A 22,692-nucleotide genomic window follows, 5' to 3' on the forward strand; every position below is an offset into this window, starting at 1 on the left:
ATTTTCAGTTTCAAGCACTTGCCATAAGAAGTTACATTCTACTATATAGGTGACAAAGATTTTGAATTTTGTTTTTCTTTGAGACAGATACATAATCCTCATTTTCTTTTTCCTAATGAATTTTCTTATCTTTAAAGTTAGTGTTAAACAACATTCATTCTCCTAAAGAAACAATTTAAGTATGGTTCATTTCATAAGCTGAAAGTTTTTATTTAAGGTATACCTATATAAAGGAATGTAAAATGGTTTTCATTTTTTTAAATCTGTGCATTTTCAGTTTATGTCATATTGTTTAGCAGAAAAATAAAGTAACTACTAATGACTAATCTAGATAACCTAAAATCAGCCGATCTGTTCCATAAAATACATGCTTGCCACAATGCTTTTCACTGCAATATAAAATACACTAGAAAAAACTGAAATTATTACCAGGGAATATTACATGGTTATCAGTATTGATAATGCTTCCCAGATTAAAAAAAAAAAAAAATCTTTACATGAATTTCTTATACATGGTCTACTTAGCAACAGGAATATGATTTAAACTGAAAATTCTTCTCGTATTGTCCAAACAATTTTTCTTGATAGACTCTGAATGTATTTGCACAATTGCAATGCATTCAAAATAGTGACCTACTGTCAGGTAAGTTGTCAATGATTTAAAACAGGAATGGGTGCCTGACAAAGAGTGGGCCAGCCTTCCAGAACAAAACAGATGGTGCTCTTTCTCTTGAGGTGTCGCTAACATAAATCACCTTTTAAATTGGCACATATCACAAGAACCCTTAAAACAATCCCTGTGAATGAAAATGAAGACAAATCACAATACAAAAGATGCAAAACCATTTTTCCAGAATTTAGGAGAGTCCAAAAGTATTTGTGCTCTCTTTTGCATTAAACTGGTGAAATTCAGTGGATTGGCTATTTTATTTTTAAGAGATAAACTATTAAAATCATCTTATGCTGGGAACAGCTGGGCTTGCTGTTTTCTTTCCTTTTATGAGGTTTGTTTTTTTTTTTTTTTTAAGACCATTGGCAAGAACAATCTGTGGGCTCTTGGATTGAATAGCTGACCCAGGTTGAGTTACTGGTGCAGTACAATTGCACAGTCCGTCTCTGCAGCCCGAGCTCCCTGCAGCATTTGCAGAACCTTGCATACGTGTTGATGTTGTAGTTGTAAATGCTTGCAGAAGGGCACTTCCCGTCGCATGAAACAATGTTCACCTGGTAACAAACATTATGAACAATCAGCAAACTGAAGCAGCTAGCTAGGAGTTCTCAAAGAAGTCCAAAAACATTAGGCATCCCAAATCCAATGGCAAAGCAATGAAAAATTTGGAGGTTTTTCCTCTAGCCCCTTATGAAATCCCACTACATCTCAAAATAAGCTCTGAAGTACATTGCCCAGACAGGTCTCAATTTTTATCTTACTGATATCAGTGATGACTTTTCTGTCCATTTCAGTAACAGGTTTTGGCTATTAACAGACACAAAGAAACAATTCTGGTTTTGAATTTTAAAGTATTCATAACAACCTTGGCTTGAACACAGCACCAAATGTTCTGTCTCCAACTCCCTGCAGTATTCATTTCAGTGATACACTGATGCAGTGTTGCTGTACTGGTTATCAGTAAGGAGGAATAAAAGAACCAATCCTTTGGAAAGCCAAGAGGAATTACTACTAATGACACCAAATCTGTAATACAGACTGTAAGAGAAATAGTCATAGAAACTGAATAATTTTTTCATATTTAATAGTTAAGATTCGTGTTTCTGTTCAATGAGACACTGAGACTAAATTTCCTGGCTGCTCAACAGCTTACTCTACAAAATATACTCTCAGAGTCATTTTAGAGGTTACAGCTGTTTCCCTACACTCTTTTATTACAGCTTTTCCAGGCGCTCTTACACATGAGACGTCTGTCTGCACCCTTGCTGCTGCTCACAGTCTTACTGCCCAGCAGGACATTGCTGGTGTCCTTCAACAGTAAATCCTTCGATAGTGCCTCATTCTTCCTTCACATTTTACAGCATGTTCATTCTGCTGTCTAAAAAAAGCTTTCAGGACCCAAGATTCCTTTCTTCATGAAGTTGGCATTTAAATACTTTCCCTGGGCAGATGGAAAATTATACACATCTGCAGCCGTTTTAAATGTAGAATATCAGGGGCAAGATTCAGTTATATTGAAGTTAATTTGCATATAATAATTGCATTATAGGGTGAAATGAGACTTTGGATTTGCACTAAATTAACATGCACCTAGATGCATGAAAAAAGCAGAAGTAACAGCCTCCTTTTTATTATTTGAGAAGATGATTGCTGAGAATGTAGGGAAACATTAAAACAGCTCTATGAAACAGAAATCCCCGTCTCTGTGACAGAGATGAAGACAATAGCCTTGTGGAATTTGGGTTCTTTTTCTTCCTTCATTTTATTTCTCATATTTTTTCCCTTCTACAAAAAGAAATTGTGATAGTTATCTACTTACTGGTGTGTTACTCCTGCAGTCGTTCTTGCGGATAGTCATCCTAACAGTCACCTTCTTACAGAATTTTCCATCTTCCTTACCTGCAAAATGGTCATAGATCAAAAAATATCAGCTCAAAATTCTAAACATTTCCGAGACGAGAACATTCCTGAACATTTTACTGGGTCAAGAGGTACAAAGAAGATACCCATCAGCTATATACTGAATCACTTTTAAAACTATTCTATTTCATGCATTAAAGTATCCATCTCATTATATCTTTAATAACAATTACAAAAGGTTCATTCTTCATTCAGAAGTTTTTTAAGAGTAAATCCACTGTGTTCAAAAAATTTTGCAAAACTGATCAACCACTCCTGTGAGAAGACCTGTTAATAAGGCGTAAAGTGCATTTTCTATTAAATACCTGCAACAAACTTTAATAGCAGTAATTGCATTCCAGTGGTATAAACAAAGTTTAAAATGAATACGCGACAGCAGAATCTGATGAAGAACAGGGATTCAGGGGGCTTTATATTTGGTTTTATTATGTTTTTATTAAATAAAAGAACACCAGTGAACAAATGAAATTTTTTATTTGCATTTCCATTATTTCCACAATTTTTCTCATAGAAGTATTTACAAAGTACATGAATAAAACACAAAAGATAACAAGAAATCACGGAATTAAATACGGAGTTAAGCTTCATTGAAGAAGGGAATCCTGAACATTTGAAGAAAAACAAAGATGTTCAGTATAAAGTTCAGTTGTAAGAGATCAGGAAGCACAGTGTCTTCTTAGGATGACCCTCTCTATGCTGGAGAAACCACATTGTACTGCAGATCTGTAAGAGAAATGAACAGCTCATTTTAATACAACAGCTTCCACTGTTTCACACTAGATTCTATGCGTCTTGATGCAGCCCCCCATGACATCTCCACAGAGATGTGTTTTCTTTCAGTCAAGAAACCCAAGGATGTTGACAGAAGGTGAATACTGTTAGCTCCAGAAAAGCAAGGGCACTAAAGGATTCATCAGTCTGACCAATACCCAATACTGAACTGGGACACAGTTTTATCACATCTTTATGAGCAGTATCCAGTTCCCTGTTCTAATCACTGTCAAACCAGTAATACTGCTTCTCAAAGAGAAACAATTTTTTGTTCTTTTTTTTTTTGGTTGGTTGGTGGTTCTGTTGTCTTTTTTTTCTTAAATTATCTAAGTCTCTTACTGTTCCTAGACACAACAGAGTTTTCTAGAATATGAAAGAAACTACCAGTAAATCTTCTTGGAAACAAATAAAAACCTGCAAACATAAACGGTTGGCTACTGCTTGGCTGCTGTTGAATTATATTTGCTTAGTAAAAAGTAAATTGAGAAACAAAGAAAAAATAAGTTGTTCTTGAAAATAAAAAACTCACCATTATTTCATGTTTTTCACAGTTCTTTTCACGGTTCTGTCTTCTTTTACATTATACATGGTGTTTAGGGTGGAGAATTCAGTGCAGCTGTGACTATGACTTCACCCAGGCTACAGTGAAAGTACATCATATCCCATAAAAAATAAATATATAATGTATTTCCACGCATGTACATTAATGTCCAGTGGCTTTTTATGAGCTTTACAACACAATATACTTTCCCATGAACAACCTTACAAAACGCGAGCGTTTTATACGTGTTGTATTATAGATTTTTTTTCACTGTCCGTATGGTTGAAAATCCTTGCTTGGTTTTTGGGTTGACTCATAGCACTGTTGTCACTTAAAGTGACACCAGTATGAAAGAGAAACATAGATTTCAGTTTAGTAGTCCTAGAGTCAGAAGCATAATTTAATGTAGGATGTGTCACTCAGTAATGCACAGAATTAGAGTCAACATAATTTCTCTGAGAGAAATATAGAGTTGTTTTCACAAAATAAATGCCAAAACAAATGCATTCATAATGTTACAATTCAAAGAATTAACATGCTCTATGAAAAAGAACAAAGATAATCTCCAATTTTCATGGAGTCAACACTGGATTGCTATTTTCGGTATACTGTTCTAACTATGGATGGGAAAGAAATTATTTGCTTCTACTGTATATGGCACAAAGCAAACCTGTATGATACATCACCTGCAAAAATGCTGCTTACACAGTAAAGCTTTAACAAGCAAAGCCATTATTCTCTATGTTCTACAGCACTGTAAACATGATAGTTTACTTTTTCAAACACAGCAATTTTACACATGCAGCAAGCTAAAGACTATGCAAGTGCTTACTACCAACAGTACATTGTTGGCTAACAACAATGCACCGCCCACACAGTGCAAAATGAAAAAACAAATCAAAACAAAAATGTGAGCCACTGAACCATGAGCAGTTACACTACACTGCAGCTTTTGGCATTACCGGGTAATGTGAGGTCTGATGATCCTAGCAGGGAGTACATTGTTGGAAATCAACAATGATGCTGTTTGGGTTGGTCCTACCTATTTGAGGAAAATGTACCTGTGTGACAGCCAGCATAGGCTGTAGGAGTGACTGGGCTAACAGGGAATGGGAGGAACACTGACACTGAAGAACCTGGTAAGAATATTACACATTGAACAGAGCACATGTTACAGAGGATTCCCTATAGTATGAAAACATTTGGGAATTATGACATTTTGGCATATTTGGAAACAGAATTCAACTTTAAAATGTTTGTATATCGCAGGATCACAGAATGGCTGAGGTTGGAAGGGACATTTGGTTCCTCCTTGCTTAAGCAGGGTACATTGTGGCAGCAGCTCAGGACCATGTCCAAGCATTACATGCATTGCTAAGCCTCATGTGAAAACCAGGAAGAATCTGATCTACATTGGTATAACTTAGCCAGTCTGCTATCCTGAATTTAATGTGCCCTTCGGGGCTACAACAAAGAAATAGTATAATTTCCTCTCAGCAGCATTTGTAATACCTCCAGGTTTTGATGGAACTCCTGGGTCTTAATTTTCAAATACCAATTAAAACTGAAAACAAAAATCACAATTGTTTCTAATGGTAAAGTACTTCAGAAGAAAATAAAAAACCCAATAATCCTTCTCATAAAATGTCTCACACAATTACAACTGACAGCTCTCATGACAGCAGATTTGTCTGGAGTCAGAATGAACTTACATGATTCACAGAATTAATGTGTTGTCTACCAACAGGTGTGAAATCAAAACTCTAGGACTCTACTTGTAAATGCGTCTCAAAAGTCACTGGGTTTTTCAAGGGTTTAATTTTACTTTGTTATGCATGCCACAGATCAATAATTTAATAATTTAAAGGGTGATTATGATGTTTCTCTACGCATAGTAGCAAGATCTTCTGCCCTGCTGAAAAGTAGCTTAATGGATGTTTAACTGTCTTACTAAATCTTTCAGAAGTGGCTTATTTACCTGCCAGGGCGTTGAAGGGTAATGTCAGATAATCAAAAACTGATGTCAGAGAGCCTATGGAGAATCAGTCATGGAACTAGGAAAAGTGCTTGAAACACAGGTCCACCAGAGTGAAAAAACATGAAGAGATACTACCATTCCCTTATAGTGGGAGCATAAAAAACTCCCCAGATAAATCTTCCACAGTTTCAATCAAGTTTTTAGTACCAAATACAATACAGATGAATCACACCAAAAGGTACCTCCCTGTTGGCAACATATATCCAGATCTGGTAGTCGTGACTGTGCAAGTTCCATCCCACCCAGCAAGAAATACCTGCACTTTTCTCCATCTTTCTCCCACACTTTTAGGTCACTATTTCAGCCACTTAAGCACACTGAGTCAGAATTTTGCATGTTTTTAAAGACAGCATGATACTGCCCAGTATAAAAATCTCCTTTTCAATTGCTTTTAACAGTCTCAACTTCAAGTATTTGAGTTTAAATTCATCTGGTTAGGTGTCTTCCTCAGGCTAAGTTCTTCATTAAATCAACCAAAACGTTTCAGCTATGTACCACTGTGTTAAGAAAATAAAATGTACCTAACTCCTTATTTCTATTAAGAAATAGTATATTTGGAACCTATTCCTTAGAGGATTTTTATTCTGTTTGGGTTTTTTTTCCCCAGAGAATCTTTATTGGCTCTCACAGATGTCCAAACCATATATGGGTAATTGAGTAAGGGGGAATTTTTTTATTGTAAAATCTTTTAAAAGGTACTGCCTGAATCCTTAATCTTCATTCACCAAGCCTAGCCATGATGATGACTGCCTGGAGGTTTCTGAATTATGTCTACTAATTTCTATATTACAATCTGTTTATTATTTACAAAATTAACTTACAAACTACTTGGATCAATCTTCATTTTTACCAAATATGAAGATATTTATGTAGATGAAGCATGTTTTAAGTTGCCTTCTAAAACACAGTACCTTTTATTATACTAAATGCAGTAACTAATATTTTGAGGAGTTTTACATGAGAACTACAAAATAAAGAGTATGAATTTTAATGACTCGACCAGCCAGAATCGCTGTCAGTGGAGTAATAGCATCAATGGTAAAGTATTTTCTTTTGATTTAACTCAAATAGTTTCAGTGTTATTCAAATGAGTAAAACTGGGAATAGCACAGCCTTTGAGATCAGTGAATCATGCTTTTATACAGGAAAGAATCCACCTTATTTCTAACGTAACAACAAATCAGACAGACTTGTGAGGCAGGCAGCATCATTAATTACTTACATGTTTTGCAGCATCCTTCTAAGAATGGCACAACGTAGCCTCCAACCTGACCAAGAGAAATAAAGGGGAAAAAAAACCTTGATTTTTTCAAACATTCATTCCCATATATCTTCACTCTTAGAAATATCCTCCAGATAAAGCTCTACATCATTATTCAGGCAAATGCAGCATTCTGGTTAATGGATGAAGATATGGCTGTAAATGATCTCACTTTACTGTTTTCACACAGGTAGCTTTCACCAAATGCCACTATACGTCACCAGCTACCCAAATAGCTCCCCCATTTGGAAAGAGAATGACTGTGTTAAGTCTGACTCCATCCCATGTTATTAGAGTGAAACCCTGACCTCTTGTAGAGGCTATACTGACAATCACAAAAACCTGAATCTGACTTCAGAGCAGGAAGAAATCTCATCTGAACGGGAAGCCAATGACTCCCCATAGTGGAGATTCATGTCTTAATGCTGAGCAATAAGCACTCCCCAGAATACTGTGGGAAGAATACCTACAGCTATATTAAAAGCTTTCTCAGGATTACATTGAAGGAGAGTTCAATTTTTGATGTCCAACTCAGCATCTCAAGCCATGCTAATCCCTCTCTCCGCCTTAACTTTTTAGTTTGCCTAGAACAGCAAAAAGCCTTTCACCAGCTATGTAACAGACTCTGCAAAACCAACCCATTGTTATCTGCAAGGAAAAACTACAGCCACCCAGTTCCTTCAGGACTCTTCCCCTCTTCTGTGACATCAGTTCATCAAGGAAAGTCTTCCCATCCACATGTAAATGTGGAATTACAGAGAGCGAGATCACTCCCTGCCTACATTTCCTGGCACTTAACCTAATCTCATTTTGCAAATTCAAATAGAACTTTTCTTCTTGCTCCACATAAAACTTTATGTGTCAGCACTTAAAAATTGTTCCTGATATTCAGACAATCTTTCCCTTTCTTCTATGTTTTTGACCATTGTGCTGAATCAAATCAGTTTGATACTGGATCAGTTTTCATACACAGAAAATCAGTCAGAAAGGACACACATCCACCTCAGAAAAGCATCCAAGTTCATGCAGCTGTATGAAGACTAGTTTGATATTACTAGTTTGATATTACAATTTATTTATATTATAAAAAAATAAAAATAAATGAATTCCGAGAATAAGAAGACATGACTCCAGCTGCGTAACTGGGCAGACTGGTGGTACATTATATGTGTATGGTTATAACTTTTTACCTTTAAATGGCCTGGCAAAAAGTGCAGGCATTGCAAGAATATATAATTTCTCCCTTCTTGAGGTAAAAAACATTTATTGTCAGTGTTAATCTTTTCACACCAACATAAACCACAGCTGGAATGCAAACAATGTATTGTACACTGACCTTCACACATTCAGATTCATTAAAGGGTGGGCAGCCAACTGCAGAGGAAACCAGAACTGGTCCTATTGCTGTGTTGGTGCATTCATATCTGATGCAGTTTGAAATCCAAACAGCACCAGGCTGTCAAAAATTGTAAAACAGAAATTTTACTGGGCAACTCAGCAAAAACAGTATTGCAAGTATGCCTAAAAACAGTTTCATTGAATGTGATCTTGCATGACTCAACAGTAATACTTACAACAAAATGCAATTCAGATGCATGTTAAAGTTCTGTTTAAGCAACAGATTTGAAAGTCCACCAAATACATAACGTTAAGCAGGTTCTAAAATAGTTGAGTTCATGATAATTCTCTGATATATATATATAAAAATCCCTGATACTTTTATTGACAGCTGTATGGTTGACTCTCCAAGAAATTAATGTTGTGTACATGCAAAACTACTCCTAGTATTTGGTCAAATAAAGCTCTTTTTGGCAAATTTTATATGGCAACATGCATACAGTATTTCAGAATTTTTTTTGTTTAATTATAAAGATTTTGAGGGAATAAAACACGTATAAACTCACCTTAAAATTGGAAACTGTGCCATTGCTGAAAGTGTGGAGACAAGACAAGTTCTTGCAGCTACCACAGCAAGTTGTTAAATCTTTTGGAGGTTGATAGACTTGGTTCTGCCAAAATCAAATAGATTACTCCTTGTATGAGACTATTTTGCAATTCAACTTTTTATTATTGTAACAGGCAGATTTTTTTTTTAGGTATCTGATTTTAGGGATATTTTTTAAATAACTTCCAAAACTGCACAGCTTACATTCACACACACTGTACATTCATGAAGCTTTCATGAAATACCTTTGTTCTTAACTGAAGTAAATGGGGAGAAGTTCCAACTGAGAGAATGAACTGGTCTATCTACCATTTTTCAAATGTAAAGTGACAGCTTACTTCAAGAACCACTGAAATTTTGACTTTTTACACATCTATATAATATTCCTATGGTAATGTATTATATTTTGTAAAAAGACAAAGTAACATTTGCTTATTTTATAAAGCTGTTTTCACGACTTTTAGAATTCTTATTCTATTTATGATTACTCTCTTCTCTACTCCTATTGAGATAATATCTGCCAGGAATTTGTACCAGTTTGCTCATAACGCAGCTGAAGTTCTGCAGGGTGCAAGGGGGCAGTATGCTATTAACCCAAGGAGGCAGTTTCTATATACATTAGTTTGTAAAAGATGTACATAGGGGAGAAAACAGTGAAGGGAGTGAGACTTTTTATAAACTTCTATTAGAAGTGTGGTAGCACATCATTAGAGAGAGATCTCCTGGTTACTCTTTCCAACTTGTTCCTCTGACTGTAATCTGCTCAACAAAACCCATCACAATGTAATTAAGACCACCAGTTAAAATATACATGTCTAAACTTCTGAATTTCTTACAGCTTTGCACTTGACAGCACAGTCTATCGAAGATGTGTTTATTTGGTAGTATTTAGTGGAGGGATCAATCACATTTGTACAATAAGAAATACGGCAAATGCCATCTGCACTGTGTTCCACGATTCTCTGTCCAGGAAGCAGCACACCTCTCTCATTACTCAGGCAAACTTTGTCTCTCACTACAGGAAAACACAAACAGCATGGTCAGGACAATCAGCTTGGTATGAAAACTCCATTAAAAATGTTTCAAACAGTAAAACCAGAATGGCAAAAGCTACTCCACCTAATTAAGAATTATGGATCACATTCTCAAACATGAATTGTTAGTAGGCTAATGCTTCCCTATAATCACCAAATTATTTCAAGTATAACCCTGCATGAAATCTAAATAAGCACATAATATTCTATTACCTGCACCACCCCAATGACAGTGCAGGCTTCTTCAACTGTTTTGTTTCTTAAGACTACTTCAGGATAATGTCTATTTCTCCCCACCGATTACTGAGGGCACAGAGCATAATCAGGTCAGAAGTATACATCTTTATTGTAGAAATCTAAGCAAGGACAATCCCAACTCTCTTGGCCAACTGGGTGCCCCACAGGAATTATTTTTTCTCCAAGTTTTCCCAGACACTATTTGCCACGCTTTAAGATGAACTCACATGGTGCTGAATGCTATTTCTGATCTTGTCAAGTGTGTAAGCATGTCTACCAGCTCCTGAGTAGTCTCATAAGGGTTAGTGGGACTTTTCCATATGTGGACATTGTGTGTGTGTTCTAGTTTCTTGCTGGAGTCCTTGCTTCTTAGCCAACACCACTCAACCATCCTAAAACTGTCCGTTATTTCCCTGCACAAACTTCTCACTGCAGGAACTAACAGAATACAAGGACAGGCCACAATCAAACAAATATTTAGTGAGGGGTTCTATTTTCTTGCCTTTTCTTTCACTATTTCTGTATTCTGACACATTTCTCCTTGTTGCCACGTTCAAAGTGAACACCTGATTCTTAATTTACCTTAGCACTTGAAAGGGTATTTCTTTGAATTAAATTATTTTCTGACTTACCACATTTGTACTTCACACAGTTACAGATATTTTCTGTACTGTTCTGAAACTGTTCATCTATCTGAAGTTTCTGCCCCTAAGAGTACAAAAGCAGAAAAAAAAAATGAAACTACAGTGTTTTCTTATCTGTATGATCTTTTTCTTTTAAACAACTTTTCTTCAGAACTTGGGTAGCAGTATCTCTTGCTCCTAGAAACCTATTTTGAATCCACTTTCATCACCCACAGAGACATTTAACTTACTAATAATAACCAAATGGGAATTTTTTTACACTCAGTACAGCAGACATTTAGGACACAAAAAAACTAAGACTGCTCAACAATGAAATGCAATGGCCTGCCTTTGCACAAAAGTCTCCACATGGTGTGGAGTGTATTCTTTCAGAGCATAACTTAATGGATGTAAACAGTATCACAATAGCACAGATGTACTTTTTAATTTTGCCTTTTATTGTTTCTGTGTAGGCACAGTATGATCTTTCTCCTATGTTTATGCAAGTTCTGATTCCTCATGCCCAAGTTTCTTCATCTAAGAAATGAAAGTACTAACAACAATCTCACCTTCCAAACCATATTGAATTTTCTCTATAAAAAAAATGAGTACTCTTTCCAATTTCTTCCTAGGACTCAAAATTATAATTTTTATAAATTATACCCACAGTAATATTATTTTCTGGATAAAACAGTGACAAGCAAAATCCAAGTACACCCAGTACTAACTGGGAATCTAGCCCAGGAATGCTAATAAGCACTTTTGTAATGCAGAACAAGTCACAATGAAATACAGTTTAAAGGTTCTGCTTAGTCAGCAGTCTAAGTTCATGATAAATGTTAACATATTCATCACAACAAATGATATTAACAAAACACTGATGCACTAACGCATTTAATTCTAACACTTTAAAATAAAAATTTTATCCTTGGGTGCACAAAGGCAGTTCTACTCTACTAATACTCTGGGGGAGGATATGGTAATAAACTCCAGAAATACCAGTGCTATACAATCATGTTATTCTACAAGGCATTCAAACTAAACTGGCTTCTTAAAAATGTATATATCTTATTATGGAGCAATTAAAAAACAAAACAAAGAATGATGTGGCATTTCATATTTCACTGACAAAACTATTAGTAAGATGCTGATAAACAGATTTATTAAGAAATTAATAAAAGAATACTGACAAAGAAGACAAATTTCATACCAGTTTGCACTGAGGTTTGGGGATTGTTTCACATGCACATTCTGAAACAAAACATAATAACAGAAACAGTAGTTTAGCAAGTTATATGCCCTTTGTGTAAAACAGACCATCAGAGAGAACAGAAATTCCAGATTTAAAAGTCATCACTGAAGAAGTTCTTGAAATATACCCACCTGGGGAATTCAGAATCGTGTTTGATGTCTATGCCATTCTGAAAACTAATAGCAGCTTCTCTGACCCCCTTTACTCATTACAACAGTCGACAGCAGAGTATCAACTGCAGTTCACCTGAACATATTAAAAAAATGATGGCCATTCTAGCTGCTGGCCTCCTTGAAGTGGTGACAATCATTACAATCAATATAAAGCAACTGAGAATTGTGTTTAAGGCATCATAAAGATTATGATATATATGCTACAGTCATTGTAAACTGGCAAATTCCTGACCTGTGAACCTAACTTCTTTTTTTGATAGACAAAAATAATTGACTAACTGTTGTGGGCTGACCCTGGCTAGATGCCAGGTGCCCAGCAAATCTGCCCTATCAGTCCCCTTCTCAAATAGACAGGGAAGAGAAAATATATCAAAAGGCTCGTGGGTCAAGATAAGGGCAGGGAGAGATCACTCACCAAATACCATCATGGGCAAACCAGTCTCACTTTGGGGAAATGAACTGAATTTATTACCATCTAAATCAGGATAGGATAATGATAAATAAACTCAGATTTTAAAACCACCTTCCCATCATCCCTCCCTTCTTCCTGTGCTTAACTTAACTTCTGATTTTTTCTACCTCCTCCCTGCCTGCTGTGCAGGGAGATGAGGAATGGGGGTTGCAGTGATTTCACTACATATTGTCTCTGTCATTACTTCCTCTTTAGGGGAAGGACTCCTCACTTTCTTCCCCTGCTCCAGCATGGGGCCCCTCCCATGGGAGACAGTTCTCCATGAACTTCTCCAGTGCGAGTCCTTCCCATGGGCTGCAGTTCCTCACAAACTGCTCCAGCATGGGTCCCTTCCATGGGGTGCAGTCCTTGAGGAACAAGCTGCTCCAGTGTGGATCCCTGATGGGGTCCACAAGTCCTGCCAGCAAACCTGCTCCAGCATGAGCTCCTCTCTCCATGGGTCCACAGGTCCTGCCAGGAGCCTGCTCCAGCACCGGCTTCCCATAGGGTCACAACCTCGTCAGGGATCCACCAGCTCCAGCATGGGGTCCTCCACAGGCTGCAGGTGGATCTCTGCATTCCCATGGGCCTCCATGGGCTGCAGGGGCACAGCTGCCTCACCACCATGGTCTGGATCACAGGCTGCAGGGGAATCTCTGCTCCAGCACCTGGAGCACCTCCTCCCCCCTCCTCCTGCACTGACCTTGGTGCCTGCAGGACTGTTTCTCTCACATATCTCTTTCTCTCACTCTTCTCTTTGGCTGCAATTGCTGTCATGTAGCAACTTTTCACACTATGCCAGAGGGGCTACCACCATTGCTGGTGGGCTCAGCCTCGGCCAGCAGTGGGTCCGGCTTGGAGCCAGCTGGCATTGGCTGTATTGGACATGGGGGAAGCTTTTGGCAGCTCCTCACAGAACCCGCCTCTGAAGCCTCCACCCCCACCAAAACCTTCCCATGCAAACCCAATACAAAATCCTACACTTTCAAGATGATAAATCACCCAGTTTGGACAGCAAATTCTACAGGATGCTATTCAACCTTTTGAAGCAAGAAAAATCAAAACAGGTAGATTAGGAAGTTCTGTACTGTGAAATGACTTTGCTACATCATTTGTCCATGAGCAGATCACAGTGGTATAGCTGGCTGAAACCAGACTCAAAACCAAGAGGCCAAAGCTGTTTGCAATATCTTATTGTCTAAGGCAACAATAATGAAAATCAGTGACTTTACCACATGTCCGAAAGGGGCAGCACTTCTCTGGGCTCCACACCTCCACCAAAGACATGCCCAGCATACATCTGAATTCAGGACAACGATGTATTTCACAAACTAGAAATAAAGAAGAGAAAGTTCAGTAAATACTAGGTTGTCATGTTTTGATGAATAGAAATATGAATCAAGATATAATAAATTACTTATAATAAATACCTTTAGAAAACATCTTATTCAAAAAGACTTACAACAGAAATTTAATTGTTAGATATCAGGTGATGGTAACACGGAGTACAAATACTCTAAGCAAATATTTAAATAGTTTTTAAATATCCTGAATTTGGGGCCTGAATTTACTCATTTTTCTCCATAATACAGATATTCAGATGATGCTTTACACACAAAGTTTTAGAAGTAAAGATTATTTGTTCAGGACTACAGATGATAGCATGCTTATATGCACAAGGGGAGCAGTATTTCTAATCCACAATTTTTGGCACTGAACCTCCGCATTACAAAATTGACATGCTCTCTATTATTTAGAATATCAAAATCAAGTCAAAACTTACTACATTGGTACATAGGGCAACACCTGTCAGTAGTGTTGCCATCCACAATAAGAACTTCTCCTTCTTGACATTTGGGTATTTGATCGGAGCAAGCCGGGCATGCTGAAGAAAACAATTATTTAAATTTAAAACATAGGAAGAAATTTTACTACTGCCTAAAAAACATTCCCATAAGTTTATCACAGACCCACATGAAAGAGAACAGAGGTGCTCTGCATTCATTCCTTACAGTCCCTATACAAGAGGCTAATTCACAGTGCAGCTTGCCTTTTCCTTTGTCCCCTGCTATAAAGAATGAATACATTGTGACCAAACATGATTTTCCCTCCCTTTTTTGCTATGAAAAATTTTGCTAGTTTTTCTCTCCTACTAGCTCATACTGTTGTTTTCTGAAATCTTTGATTCAAAATAAAGGGCATCTCCTGTGATCCCAGTGTTATCTTCCCACTTGAACACATATGAAAACCACAACATGTACTTTTCAACATGTACAGTATAAAGACTCATTATATCAAAAAAGAGTCAGAAGAATGCTCTGCAGATAGTGAGAAGAGCCAAACACTGCACATTGCTATCACATGATCAAAGTAATCCCCTGATTACTGTAAATAACAGAAGTGTAATTCATGTTTTTTATTAATGCCCAAATTTTTGCACATGGAAGTGCTAATCAAGGCAACTGGGCCTTTGAATCACAGATATCTGTGCAAACATAAACTCAATAGAACCTGATTATCACATTATTATGCAGAAGACAACTGTACAGTAATATCGGGGCTCTTATACTAATGCCAAAAGTGCAATTTTAATATTGAATTAAGTCATTAAAGGTCAAATCCCAAAAGACCTGAATAAATTTGCATATTACTCTCATATGGCATATTTTTCATTGATTAAGATGGACCATGGCTGATACAGCAGAATGTAGGGAGTAAAAGCATATATAACTTCAGTCTCCTTTCAGACAAAATATTCATGCAGCTAATTCACACCCTGTACATGGATCTCAAAAAGACCTGAATTCCTTCATTCCTCACCCATGGACTCCATTACCACTCCTCTTCATAACCCATGAATACTATTCAGTTGCACAAAGATGTTCTGTGACTTTTCAGGGTTGTTGCCATTTCTTATGTTTTGTAAACTTAATGCCCATTGTTTTAACCACTTTCAAGCCTTACTAGGTCAGGAGAGCTAAAGGAGGTACAAGAAGCCCTAATTTGCAAGATAATAATAAATAACGTTGCATATGCAAAAATACACTTATAATGTCAACCAGTCAGGCTACTGTACCACATATATAGGAAATGCAGCAGGTATGCTCCACCCGAGCAGCAATTAGTGTCTGATCATCCTGGCAGCTTGGTATCTCCTCCATTGGTTCACATTTTTCTGGATCACATTCTGAAAAAAGTACAACAAATGTATTTCTTTATATGAAGCTCAGAATTCCTCCTTTGTTATGCTATATTCCTAAGAAAGGCAGTGCAGAGCAGAGAGATACTACAAGCTGCTTTAGAAAAAACTTCTACCTTGTAACACAAGAGAGCAAAGACGTTCTTGCCTTATCAGTAAACACAAGACTACATCATATCTGCTCAAACTGAGGCACAGACCAACCCCAAGCTTTTAGACTAAAGCAAATTTTGTAAACGGCCAAACTAGCAATGGTATTTACACTAACTACCTTTGTGCATCCAAGTTGATCTATTTAGTTTACTGAATGTCTTTTACAGGGTGAACTTTTTTACCTTTTGAAAAGAAACTTACCACAAACATAGCTGGGACAACAGGATTCTTCCCTGTAGTAAGTGACCAACTTTTCCAAGGCATTACACTCAGGGATCAAGTGTTCACAGAGACTCTGATTACAAACTGTTACATACAGGGAAAGAAAAAAAAATAATTACCTTCTAAACTATGCATTTTTAAGTCAAGTAGATCAGTGACAAGCAGTATTTGCAGTTAGATATCCTAAATCTCCAAATAACAATATGCATATGAAACCACAATGAACTAGCAAAAAATCCCAAGGCAATATTAAGAAGTGTCCATCATTTGCAGCACTCTCCATGGAGGCAACACTAAACTAGAGTTTAGTAAGAATTGAAAACATAAAATTCTGTGGAAAACTCACTGCATCATATCAGGTGATCAAAACATGGGAACTGAAATTTGTTTTTGAAGATGGGCTTTCTAAACTGAGTAAGGATTAAAAAAAAAAAAAAACCAACACTTTTCTATCATTTTTTACTGCTCACTTCGTAAATTTGATAAACAATCACCAGAACACTTTTTCTCAGAATTACTTATATCTTTTGCTTGTATTCAGATGTTAAAAATAAAACAGTAACCTTTACAGCTGAGAGAAACACAATTCATATCCAAATAAACATAGTGCTCTTTTAGTCCTCTTAACCCTCATCTGTACCTCTGCCTCTACCCCAAAACCTACTGGATATTGAGCCAAACAGTAAAAAGTTTCTACAATTTTCTATGTAGTCTGTTAATTCAAACCAAAGTCATTTCCATTTGCTTCAAAAGTAAGATATGTAATGGGAAAAAAAAAACAACCACAGAGTAAAGATAGCTGCATATTTCAGTGGCAGTATTCATAATCATTAAGGAATACTTACTACAGATCTTCTGAGGACAACATGTCTGATCACCAGGAACATGCAAGGTCACTTCTGCAAACCGCTGACAGTCTAAATCGTGGGTATCTGAACAGTTGTACTCCACTGGAATAACAGTCTCACTGTCAACACATTTTTGCATACAGCACCCGCTCAAAGAAGTGTTCCAGATCTCACCCACTGCGTGAGGTGTTCCTGAGCTGTCTGTACAAGCTAGATCAGGACAACAGAAAACAGAAGTAATCCTTTTTTACTTCAAATTTTGACCACCATTTTCTATGAAGTCTAAAAATCCCAGAATTTTAAAGTCTTCACCCATTTCCATCACCCCACAAGAAAGTGAAAGAGCAGATAGTCTGAGACTGAGCTCCTGTGGGAAAGCAGGACACTCAGTATTCTCCAGAAGATCTGGGCCTCCACTTTGTTTTGTGTCTCCACACAAACTACTTCTGTATTTCACACATATCAAAACTATTACTAATTTACAGTGCTTTATGTTGTCTGATTTATCATAATAAATCTTAATAAATCTATATCTTTAAGGTTTGTGTTGTTAGGCATTGGTTTGCTATTTGGTGTGCTGAGGCAGAATTATAATAAAAATAAACATGAATGCTGGCAGAAAGAATATAGGACATATACATGTATTACTCAAAATGTGTAATTAACTGTTGCTGCATAACTTTTGAATGCCATTTAGTATTGAAAGGCTGGACCCTTGGCAAAGGGCTTAGGTAAAAAGGAGGCCAAAACTAACACGCTTAGAATACTAGAATGCATAAACAAAGACTTCCATTTTGAAGAGCACTCTTCAGCTGAGAGGTGAGCAAAATTGTATATCACAAGGATATTCCCTGCTTGCTCACCTGCAGAGTTAATGTCTGCTGAATATCTAGAATCCTCAACTGAATGACATATGCAAAACCCACACAACACCAAACCAGAACTCAACTTATTAATAATGAAGTATCTGACCACCAACTTGCAGATAATAAAGAAGAAAATCACATCCAAATATACCACATTTTTCTTCAGGAATACAGACAGCAGTATGAGTTCGGTGAAGGATGGTCCCTCCAGCACAGACACAGCCTTCTGTCAACACTGAGCAGGAGTGTGAATCCAGAGAAGCAACCTCATTATTCTGACAACTATCTGGAACCTCACAGGCAGCTATACAAGGCTGATAGGAGAAGTTTTCAGAGCAGGGGAAGGCTAGAAAGGAAATAAACAAATCACACATTCTGAAGCTGTAATCACATGAGGCAATATCTAAGAGAAGAAATTATTGTCTTGTCAACTTTCTGTGCTTGCCAATTCAGTCAGATCTACCAATCTGACACACCGATACAAACCAGTTACCTTCTACATGACAAATTCAATCAAAAGGTATTTTCAAGCACTTTTACTTCTCTTCTTGTAATAACATTTTCATCAGGCCTCGGTTTGCTTTTTGGCAGTAGAGATATCAAACCATGTCAACAGTGTTGACACAAAATAATTCAAACTTCAAAAACCTTTGCAAATAGTACACAGACCAGTGATATTGTTCAGAACTTATTTTTTTGTGGCTTCCTCCTTTCCGCAACCAATTCTGTTGTGTTTTGTTTTTATCACTGGGAAGTGGTTGAGAAACAAACACTACATTGCAAGAGAGAAGATTTAACTTCTGCATAAATGTACATAGTAAACCAGAGGCAGAATTGTGAGCAAAGTTCTTCCATTTACCTTTTCCATCTCTGAAATGGCTATAATGGTCCTGATTACTTTTGAACACTGCTTGGAGTGTATAGTAAAAAATGCTAAATTTATTATCTCAATAATAATTCCAAAGTACACAAAGACTCAATTGGCATTTTCAACTTACAGTAACTCTTGTACTAGGCAAGTTTTGTCTCTGTGAGCACTAGAGATGCACTTATATGCAGAATACTTACGGCAGTAATCAGAGCTCCTCCATTCTATACAAATATTAAATTTGTTGCACATTGCCACATAGGCAGCTAGGGAAATGCATGGATTTCGAATGTACTCAGTGTCCTGAACCCATATATCACAGAACAGCTCAGGTGGAACCTAACAAAGAAAAAAAAAAAAGATATGGTGCCTTCATAGAGACTATGCTAGGTGGGAAAAAGACCAACCTTTTAAAGTGCCAGCTACAAACAATGAAGCCAAAAGTTCTTGGTTTACAGTAAGCCTTCACTGGTGTACAGAGGCAATCTACTAGTATTTAAGAGTAAGACTTTCTGAATGTTGCCATACTTATATTCCTCAGTTTCATCTCTTATAAGTGACAACATAAGAGGTAATAGAGTTTTTCCAACAGAAGGCATAATTACTTGTTCTTTGTTCTTCCTTACCTCTATATTTTTACCTGGTTTTGGCTTCCTCTTCCTCAAACTCAACAATATACAAAAGGTCAAATGGCAATGCACTCATATGATCACAAATAATTTATTTGCACACTGTGAGTTTGTTATTTGCTTTAGGCTTGCTTTACAAGACCTGTTCTACCCTTTCACATGTCTGAGCTGGAACCGTCTCTAGAGCCTTTGAGAATGCAGGTTCTCAGATTACCTATTGCAAATTTGGGACTTGTTAAATTGCTGAAGGCTTAAGGATTAATTAGATTCTAAAACTATTTTCTTTTACTTTTCTCTACATCTTATAGATACAGTTGAATTAGCTGAGACTGGTTTATGAATTAGGTGTTATTTCAAAACTAACCGAGATGAAGTTCTGAAAGTGTTATTGCTAACTGCAACTCTCCTATCAAGCTGCCATACTCTTCAATTAGTTTTACCTTGCAACTGTAGATACAAGATAAAGTATACAACTCATTCAATAGATGTGTTTACATGCAGTCTCCCATTAATGAAATTATCAAGTATGCAAGATTATATCTGAACTGCAGCTCTCTCAAAATGTAAGCTTCGAAATAGTTAACATACATAAGGATGACAGCTGCTGAAGGTCTGGTTCAACACCATTCTTAAGCACTCTGAGCAGTCTGTGAGTGAGCAATTAGTTTCCTGATGCCTGTCTTCTCCAGCATACTTTAATGTGTCTGGCACTTGCCAGCTGTCTATAAAAGTCGATGGTGAACTGCTTTTGCTTAAAACTGTCCTGTTGGGTAGCATCAAGTCATTTTCCAAGGTTCTATCACAAAACCCTGTGAATCACCAGAAGGAAAAAAAAGGTTAACACCATGTGGTTCATTCAGAATGATGTTTGAAGTGGCACATTCAAATAAGTAAATAGCTTTATAAAATCTTATACAATATAACAGTATCACAACCTACAACAGATATAGAAAGGTAGAATCAAAACACACAAATTTCAGAAAAATTAAGAAAAACGAAAGCAAAGATGCATCTATGAGTGGAAATCTATTGCATATCAAAGAGCTGTTCAGAAAGTCCAGCTATGGCACAAAACTTCACCCCTCAGTTGCACAGGTACTAAACAAAAATCTATTTTAAAAAAGGTTACAAAGCACCTCTGTGTATAGCAACAAATTAAAACTGTAAATGTTGTAAGAAAAGGGAACTCCCATAAAATGCAAAGATGCTTATCTAATACTGTATTTCAGACTGTATCATACAGTATTTCATACTGTATCATTCTACTTATGGTTCTGAGCAATCTTAAGCATCTGTTGGCTGGAGAGCTACTATAGAAGTGTAGCTTTTGGCACTTCCAGGTATATCTATATTACCACACAGCAGGAGAAAAAAAAAATCCAACTTTTCTATATTTGCTTCCCAGAAGGCAGCATCACCTTCCCTCCCGCCCCCCCACCCCACCCCACCCCCCGTTTTAGCTAAGATAGCTGGCAATTTTGAAACACTTCGGAGCAAAAGAAGCAATGTAACATGGAGGGTGAGTTTGGTCAACACAGAACATCCAAGTATTACAGTAGCCTCCTCAGAAGGTCCTTTAAAAGATAGCAGGTAGAAAAAAAGCAGAATGATGGATGAGTCCCTGGTTCTTTCTTCCTAATCAGTTTCTGAAACTTTTGTATCAGACTTCTAGAATGTTTTTTTTCTGAAGTCTCCACAAACACAATCCTAAAAAAACTATTTGTGGATTTCACCCTTTTCTAAAGAACTGGTCTGTTTTACCACTTTTCACAATCCCTTATGACAAGAGCAAGTCACTGACAATCAGTGATACAGCAACAGGCATTCAAAGAGTAAAACAGCTTTTCAAATTGTAACCTTTATTTGATAAAAAATGTTTCTGGTTGAACCTTTTGAGGTTGTGAGTATATGCAACACAGATAGGAAGTACTTGATGGTTCTGAAAGACTTCAAAGGATTGCTGTCATGTCAGGGATATCTTTTTTTACTTCTCTTACACATTGACAAGGAGATTTAACATAGCAAAACTAAGGCTTCACATTTGTCTTGGTGGGATCTGGTTACAGCTAAAACTGACATTCTTGTACTCTCTTTCACCAGTTTTGCTGTAGAGATGTCAATGTTCCCTTCCCAAACCCCTCCTCTCCCCCACCAGCTCTTCACCAGCTGCCACATTTGGCCAATCCTTCTACTGTAAAACACACTTGTCTCTGACACGAATCCTTCCAAGGGAGGATTGTACCACAAAACTGCAATGGTGTCTTGAGTTTTAGCATTTCCATGAAGCTGAGAAATCAGGATCTACCAATACTGAAGTTCAGCTGAAAGACATCTGAGAAAGGTCAAATACAAATAGCAGAATTACACAGAAAGCACAGGAGATCGGAGTAGACTAATTTAGCCTGAAAAGATGCACCACAAGAAGCTCACTTAAAGCAGGCTCTCTAAGTTGCACCAGACAGCACAGTGCAGGCAGACCCATGCAGAGAATCCCAGTCATGGAGGAATACCAGAAATACACAGCACATTCTCTGAAGAAGTTGTACTCGCAACATCATCCACAGAAATGTGTTGTCATCTAGTCAAAATGCCTTGTAAACCAGGAATATAATGTTCTCAGTGCTCCCTATCACAGTAATCAAACACATAAAGGCAAAAGAGACTTTCTGGATAACTTGAATCAGGCTTACTAAAAAACCACAGTCTTTACTTTCTTGTTTCTGTTTGATCTAACCACAGTAACAACTAGACAAAGAGAGCAAGAATGGTTCTGTAAACAAAAGTTAGGGCAAATTACAGATAATAATCCAATTTCAAAATGGCACGAATTCAAACTTTGTGAGAAGCACATTACTGTCTTCATGACTTGAAACTGGACTGAGCTATCACTGGTATTTGATACTGAGCTCCAGGCATTTGCCCTTTCTGAAACTGGAAAGATATCCACTGCAATTATATGATCTCTTTAATCCCATTTTCCAGCTCCAATTT

At 37.1% G+C, this 22,692-nt stretch overlaps 1 protein-coding gene across 1 annotated transcript in view; it reads right to left on the reverse strand.

Moving 5' to 3' along the window:
- Nucleotides 1–973: 973 nt before the first annotated feature.
- OTOG (otogelin) overlaps nucleotides 974–22,692 on the reverse strand; it is a 99,705-nt gene continuing 77,986 nt past the window's right edge. Inside the window, exons 41-56 of the mRNA XM_017807136.1 lie at nucleotides 20,290–20,510; nucleotides 19,273–19,411; nucleotides 18,356–18,550; nucleotides 17,336–17,548; nucleotides 16,470–16,574; nucleotides 15,993–16,103; nucleotides 14,700–14,801; nucleotides 14,149–14,247; nucleotides 12,251–12,291; nucleotides 11,050–11,125; nucleotides 9,983–10,161; nucleotides 9,106–9,210; nucleotides 8,538–8,657; nucleotides 7,163–7,208; nucleotides 2,490–2,569; nucleotides 974–1,224 (exon numbers count right to left, since the gene is read on the reverse strand). Coding sequence (XP_017662625.1) covers nucleotides 1,024–1,224; nucleotides 2,490–2,569; nucleotides 7,163–7,208; nucleotides 8,538–8,657; nucleotides 9,106–9,210; nucleotides 9,983–10,161; nucleotides 11,050–11,125; nucleotides 12,251–12,291; nucleotides 14,149–14,247; nucleotides 14,700–14,801; nucleotides 15,993–16,103; nucleotides 16,470–16,574; nucleotides 17,336–17,548; nucleotides 18,356–18,550; nucleotides 19,273–19,411; nucleotides 20,290–20,510 — 2,033 coding nt within the window. The 3' untranslated portion in view covers nucleotides 974–1,023. The remainder of the gene's footprint in view (nucleotides 1,225–2,489; nucleotides 2,570–7,162; nucleotides 7,209–8,537; nucleotides 8,658–9,105; nucleotides 9,211–9,982; nucleotides 10,162–11,049; nucleotides 11,126–12,250; nucleotides 12,292–14,148; nucleotides 14,248–14,699; nucleotides 14,802–15,992; nucleotides 16,104–16,469; nucleotides 16,575–17,335; nucleotides 17,549–18,355; nucleotides 18,551–19,272; nucleotides 19,412–20,289; nucleotides 20,511–22,692) is intronic.

Source organism: Lepidothrix coronata, unplaced genomic scaffold (assembly GCF_001604755.1).
Source record: "Lepidothrix coronata isolate B3197 unplaced genomic scaffold, Lepidothrix_coronata-1.0 Scaffold1, whole genome shotgun sequence".
Lineage (NCBI taxonomy): Eukaryota > Metazoa > Chordata > Aves > Passeriformes > Pipridae > Lepidothrix > Lepidothrix coronata.